General features: G+C 36.6%; 1 protein-coding gene across 1 annotated transcript; it reads left to right on the top strand.

Moving 5' to 3' along the window:
* The first annotated feature begins 1,876 nt into the window (after positions 1 to 1,876).
* Positions 1,877 to 6,305, top strand: LOC141606424 (E3 ubiquitin-protein ligase SINAT5-like). Its single transcript, XM_074425540.1, has 3 exons — positions 1,877 to 2,766; positions 4,895 to 5,281; positions 5,819 to 6,305. The coding sequence occupies exons 1-3, from the start codon at positions 2,551 to 2,553 to the stop codon at positions 6,179 to 6,181; spliced, it is 966 nt and encodes a 321-aa protein (XP_074281641.1). The 5' UTR covers positions 1,877 to 2,550; the 3' UTR covers positions 6,182 to 6,305.
* The last annotated feature ends 733 nt before the right edge of the window (positions 6,306 to 7,038 follow it).

Here is a 7,038-nt window from a genome sequence, read left to right on the forward strand (position 1 = left end):
AATGACATAAAAGGATATGAAAATTATTTAACATTATAGAATAAATGGGCAAAAAATGGAAAATAAGTCATTTCAGGTACCTGATTTCTCAAATGCTACACCGAGAAGATTTCATTTCGTGACCTTATTTGACCAAATAAACTACTTGTCAAACACTTGCAAAAAAATCAGGTAGCTGAAATTTTGGTCAAATAAGCTACTTTGGTCAAATAAGCTACCTGAAGTGTCGTGCCAAACGAAGCCTTAGTCCAAGATGAAGAAGAGAATTGCAAATGCTTGGATTCATGCGTTGTATTATCTGGCATAAAAAAAAATAGAGCAAGAGTTGATAGTTTGTAAGTAATAGTTTGTTATGAGTTTAATGAGAATTTATAACCTTTCACCAAAAAAAAATGAATATGTACTTTATAAACCCAATTAAATTATAATTCTGTGAATTTAAAGGGTTTATAACTAAGGGGTCGTTTGGTTCAACAAGTCGGAATGGAATGGAATGGAGTTTGATAGTATGGTGGTATGAGGTTCTAAATCTATACTTGTCTAATCTTGTTTGGTTCATCATAAATTATACAAGGAGGGAATGAAGTTTGAATCCAAAGGAGGAGGGTAGGTATGGGATTCCAAGGGGTTGAGATGGAGTTAGAATCCATTGGGTATCTAACTCCATTCCAAATCACCCCAACCAAACAATGGAATAGATCAAATCCATTCCATTCCATTCCAATATGTCCAACCAAACACCCCCTAATATATAATATTATTTCTTATATAAAAACCGTTTTACATAAGCATTATTGTAAAACCAAGTGATAATTTACCTAAAAATCCTCACAAAAATAACTTTTACCAATTACCACTTTTCATAATAGAGGCATTATAGTCTTTCGTTATATGGTTTTACAATATGATATTGTAAAATTATTTTACAGAAGGCTGGCTCTATATTAAAAAATTGAATTGAATCTATGATACAATTTTGCATACACCTAGCTTCAATCATTGTGACAAGAGCAAACTAAGTGATTCATGTAACCAAACTAATCATTTATAACTTGAGAGAAACCAATTGTGAAAGGCAAGCAAAAGATAATGGCATAAACACTCTATGATCGTTACCCACAAGTCACAAGAAAGCAATACAATGTGACATGATAATCATCCAACTTGTAAAGTAGAAATTTTGGGGACAACCCAATAATCATAAACCTTAACTCATAATATAAACATCATCCAATTTATTCTAGACTTACATCCCCACCATAACTTCTCCACATTTTCCTCATCTTAATACAACGTGCACTCCCTTGCTTCCAATCATCATAATTTCAACTTCTTTTGTCTAATACTTTTCTTTAACTGAAATATAAATACTCGTATTAAACCGTCTTACGAAAAAAGTATGTATAAAACAATTTTTTGACCCATTTTCAATTTCTTTTCGATTCAAACAAAAATATATCCGATAAGTGGATCAAATTAAGTGTGAATGATCAAATTGTTCATTAAAATCATTTCAAATAAAAAGGTGAACAATTAAGTGAGACACCAAAAATGAAATAGGTAAACAAATGACCTGGACAGATGAAGTAATTATTTCAATAGGAAAAATGCGTTTTACACAATATTAATACAAAACTGACTTATCCGAGAATATTTGCACAAATAGTAAGGCGGTTTCACACAAATTTATCAAAAAACAGAATTGTTTAGTAACCACTTTTAGCCGATAATAACCAATAATAAAGTTGTATTTGAATCCGTTTTAGAACTTTATTACTCCGTAATATAAAACCGCTTTACATGTAAGTATGTAACTAACCTGACAAAAATGCCACTTTACTAACCGTTAGATCTTCAACAACTGAACTTATAATTTGAAAATGGACGTCGATCCTTAATATTCTCTCTTTCCTAATTTTCCCTAGAGAGAGAAAAGGAAGAAAATGCAAGAGTGAATGAAGAAAGAAATAGCCTTTCTTCTTTATGAGAGGGATTTAGGGATCAATTAATTCTTTAATTAATCCTTTTTTCCACTTTCTTTGATTAGTTTCCCAGTCTTCTCTCTTAAAATTAAGGAAAAAAGTGTTTTAGTGAGAGAAACTTGGAAGATCATTTACATTATGATCATTTGTATGATTTGAGATTCCAAGAATTGGGTTTTGCAATTCGATTTCTGGGCATTTCTGGGTATCTTTTGTTTTTTCACGATTCTCTCTCTTTCAATTGATTTCAAAAAGAGGGAATTTTGATAGAGAGAGAAACTTGAAGGTTCAATTGAATTTGGAATATTACAAGATTTTAGATTCTGAGAATTGGGTTTTGCAATTTAATTTGTGGGTATTTCTGGGCATTTGTTTGATTTTTAATTCTCAGTCTTTTTTTTAAGGGTTTACAAGAGGAACTTGTATAGAGAGAGAAAATTGGGGGTTTTAATTGAGTTGGGAGTACAACAAGAATTGGGATTCTGAGAATTGGGGTTTTCAATTGGATTTGTGGGTATTCCTGGCCATTTGATTGAATTTATTAGGGTTTGTTGATAATTGTAAAAAAATGGACATTGATAGCATTGAGTGTGTATCTTCAGTTGATGGTCTGGAGGAAGAAGAGATCCGTCAGCACCTTGATACCCGCCACAACCACCAACATCATAACAGCAACCGCCAATTTTCGACAAAGCCGAAAAGTAATGTTTTGGGTCCCACTAGTGTCCATGAGTTGCTTGAATGTCCTGTTTGTACCAATTCTATGTATCCTCCTATTCATCAGGTTTTGTTCCTTTCCTCTTCCTACATTCTTGTTTGTCTAGATTATACTGTTGTTTTGTGGTGTTGTGTTATTGCGTACCGGATTGTCGATGATGAAAGTCGGTTTCTTGTGCTAGAATTGGGTTGTTTGATTGGTGCATATGAAAACCTATACCGAATTTGGTCAGTGTATTACCCATGATGGCTTTCATTTAGATACGATACAGTGGAAATGTCTCTGACGTTTCGGTGCCACCATCCACCATTCGCTTGAGTAAACTTTATTCTATTGATAAGGTATCAGAGGATAGTATTCAAAAACAGAAGATCCTAGCTAGATGATAATAGGGACGGCTATTATGGCATGTCGGGTTTTGTTTAGAATTACATGACCTACTGTCTACCGTACATTTATATTGACGACTACATTATACAAATTTTTGAGCGTCTTTTGTTGAATTGTATGCGATGTTGTGTTAATGCTTCTGAGATGTGAATTGAATGTTCAAAGTCTGTTTGTTATTAATTATTGAATTAGCATGTTGATATAACTTCTTTGCTATAAGTTGTCGTTTCCCTTCGAATTGTGACTAGTAGATGATTAAGTGGGGCATTCCATCTCCATTATTGCGTTTCAGTAAGAAACTTGAAAATAGGACAAATCTAAATAGTGAAGATTTGGGGTTTTATGATCTAGGTGTATGTGAAGATTGTGACACTTAACTGTGGAGAGAAACCTTGCATAAGTGTGCTCCCTCTCATATCCAGATATGCAAATCATAGGGCCCTACAGATACTTGTCATATGTAGCCTTCAAAAACAACAAATAGAGTAAAATGGCCAAGTCTTTCAGACATTATTTAATGCATTGTCAAAGTTGAGCGAACGTTTGCATCAATTTTTTAATTTGTAGATATGATAACATAGGATTGATGTTGCTGCTAAGATTGAAAACTCTTTATTTGAAAAGTTGTGCCATTACCTTTTGACATAATAAAAATGTTGTTGGATGAGATATGTACCTTAAGCAACATCACAATCTAGGAGGGGTGAGGAGTGATAGATGTTATCTGGTGAAGTATCGAGATTATTGTGTTCTGAGCTTGTAAGAGTGACATCCAGCAGCCTTCAAACAATCAGCGGCCTTATAGTGGATAAGGACGCTAAGTTACTCACCTAACCTGAAGATAGTCTAAGGGTGCGAAACTCTGGGTACAACTCAACGTTGTTTCAGATGTAATATTTGGTTGATGGTGGTTTGATTGTGAATAGAATACTTGATTAATTACCTTGAAACATTCATCGGAGTCAATGAAAATTCCTCAGTTTAATTGGACAAGAAAGTTCTCTCTTTAGATATGAAATCAGTTGCAAACTTTCTTTCATTAGCCTCGTCTTGAGTAGTACTCCCTCCGTCCCATTCATTTGTTTACCTTTGATTAAAATACCCCTCACAAAGAATAAAAAAGGTAAACCAATGTTTGGGACTGAGAGAGTATTTATTATTTTTATTTTTTTTCGCAGCATAGAGTATTTATTATTGGCTAATGCTAATACTCTGAAAAAGCAGGCTTTTTTTAGTGCCGCATTGTGAGATCACTATTAAATATTGGCCTTGAGTCCGTGACACATGAACACGACTGAGTTATCAGGGTTTGAAGGTTATCGCGATTGCATTTGAATTTTGAAGACGTTATCTGTCACATTTTTTAGCGGAATGATCGAGATGACGAGATCAGATCATCAATTTTGAGAATAAATCCCGGAACCAAGTTTTAATACCATGTTGAACATCGTAATGGCCTGTTTGTGTTATGAGATGTTTTATGTATGCATGTGCGATGGTTGATGGGATGGTTTTTGGTCTTATAACTTCATTTGGTTTTTGATGTCTGGTTACGTTGGTATGACTTATAGGCAAATTAGACCCCTTTTAGTCCATATCACCATTTTGTTCAATAAGCAAACATAAACTACTGGCCTGGAATACTGGATATTGATACTTGGTAGTGATTATATAAATTATGCGAAATCTTGTTCTATAGCTTGTTCTTTGATTAGAATTGGACAGGTTGATGATTATAATGCTAGCTTGTGGCGTAAATATATTTTTTCATAGTCGACTAAGATGGTTTATCGTTTATATGCAGTGCCGTAATGGACATACACTGTGCTCCACCTGTAAAACTAGGGTGCAAAACAGATGTCCGACTTGCAGGCAAGAGCTTGGTGATATTCGGTGCTTAGCCCTGGAAAAGGTGGCAGAGTCACTTGAACTACCCTGTAAATACTACAATTTGGGGTGCCCAGAGATATTTCCATATTACAGCAAACTAAAACATGAGGCAGTGTGCAATTTCAGACCTTACAATTGTCCTTATGCTGGATCAGAGTGCTCGGTTGTTGGTGATATCCCTTTCCTCGTTGCCCATCTCAGGGACGATCACAAGGTTGATATGCATGCTGGGTGTACATTCAATCATCGCTATGTCAAATCAAATCCCCGTGAAGTAGAAAATGCTACCTGGATGTTGACTGTAAGTGAAATATTCAGTCATTAAATCTTGAGTTCAATAGATATTCCCCCCTCTCCCTCTTTTTGTCTCACTCGTAGCGCCATAGACGTAAATGCTGGTAACGAGTATTAACTATAAAACTTTTGTTGTGACTTTGTCACTGATGGCATAATTCAAATTAGATTGATATCGACTCCATTTGTTTGGTATCCACTAGATTTTTCAGTCGATATTTTCATCTCTTATTGTAATACCATAGGGACTTTCATTTTATCACCAGTCATTTGCCCTATTACCACAATTATGCTTTGGCAAAATTGACATTGTTCGAATTGGTTCAAAGCCAATCCCAACCCAGATTTGGAAAGAACAACTCGATGAATTATCTGACTTCAAATGAGCTCAAATGAATCTGGATGACTAATTTTAGTTATTTGAAACAAAACTTAATATGACCCGAAAACAACATGAACCCAAATTTGAATGATCTGTGTCATATCTAACCACAATGATAGTTGTCCAGATATACTTCTAAGTTTGTCGAATCTGCTTTGTCAGGTCTTCCATTGTTTTGGCCAATACTTTTGTCTTCACTTCGAAGCCTTTCAACTCGGAATGGCGCCGGTATACATGGCATTCCTGCGCTTCATGGGCGACGAAAATGATGCCAGGAACTACTGTTACAGCCTCGAGGTTGGGGGAAGCGGGAGGAAACTCATATGGGAAGGCACCCCACGGAGTATTCGAGATAGCCATCGAAAGGTAAGGGATAGCCACGACGGTCTTATCATCCAACGCAACATGGCGCTTTTCTTCTCCGGTGGGGACCGCAAGGAGTTGAAGCTGAGGGTGACTGGTAGGATTTGGAAGGAGCAGCAGAACGCTGATGCTGCTCCTTGCATGCCTAATACTGGTACTTAATTTTTTTTTTTTCATGATTTTGGATGCCATTTGTTGTTCTCTCTTCCTGGTTTCTCTCATACTATTGTGTGTAATGGGGTTCATGATTTCATGGTTTCAATGGAATTTTTCGATATTTATTGTAGCTTTTGATTTCTTTTCGTACTCCCCTTCTGATAACAACGCGACTTTTTGAATCATTGTTTCTCTGTTAAAATCTGATCACTGTCGATACCCACGGGGTTGTAACATGTCTGAGGTCCCATTTCCTGGAGCTATGCTTCCGCCACATGACATGGGTGGCACGCCTTTACGTGATACTGGAATGGCCCTGCCTGTCCGGATTACTACTTTAGCAACTCGTCTCCTGAACAACAGCGAGCAAGGATAGAAGAAACCTTGTACACACTAGTGGATGCTATAGAGCATGACAGTGTAACAAAGGTGACAGACTGACAGCCGTGACGGTATGCTTCTTGAGATTGACCAGCCAGAAATTCTGCACTTGCTCGAGTCCCCGGTTGCTTTGAAGGCCAAAGTTCCCAAGGTAATCGAAGTACTTCGGACCGTAGCTCTACAAGGAAACTAGGATACCCACTGGTCCACGTCATCACTTGTATTTTTTTTCGTGTTTTTATATAAAGCCGCTAAACTCCCCAACGGCTTCTCCTCTTCCCTATTTTCTAAAAGTGCAAAAAACAAAGACTAAAACCGCTGGGGTTCATAGCGGCTTCCTCCTTTCATCCCTTCCCCAGCAGCACAAGCCATTGGTGGAAAATTATCAGACAAACCGTTGAGGTTCCCAGCGGCTTACAAGAGCAACATCCATACAGAATTTTCAGGTCTGTCTGTCTTGTGAGCAACTGATGAAGCCCCCC

The sequence above is a fragment of the Silene latifolia genome, chromosome 10 (genome assembly GCF_048544455.1).
Source record: "Silene latifolia isolate original U9 population chromosome 10, ASM4854445v1, whole genome shotgun sequence".
In the NCBI taxonomy this organism is placed as follows: Eukaryota; Viridiplantae; Streptophyta; class Magnoliopsida; order Caryophyllales; family Caryophyllaceae; genus Silene; species Silene latifolia.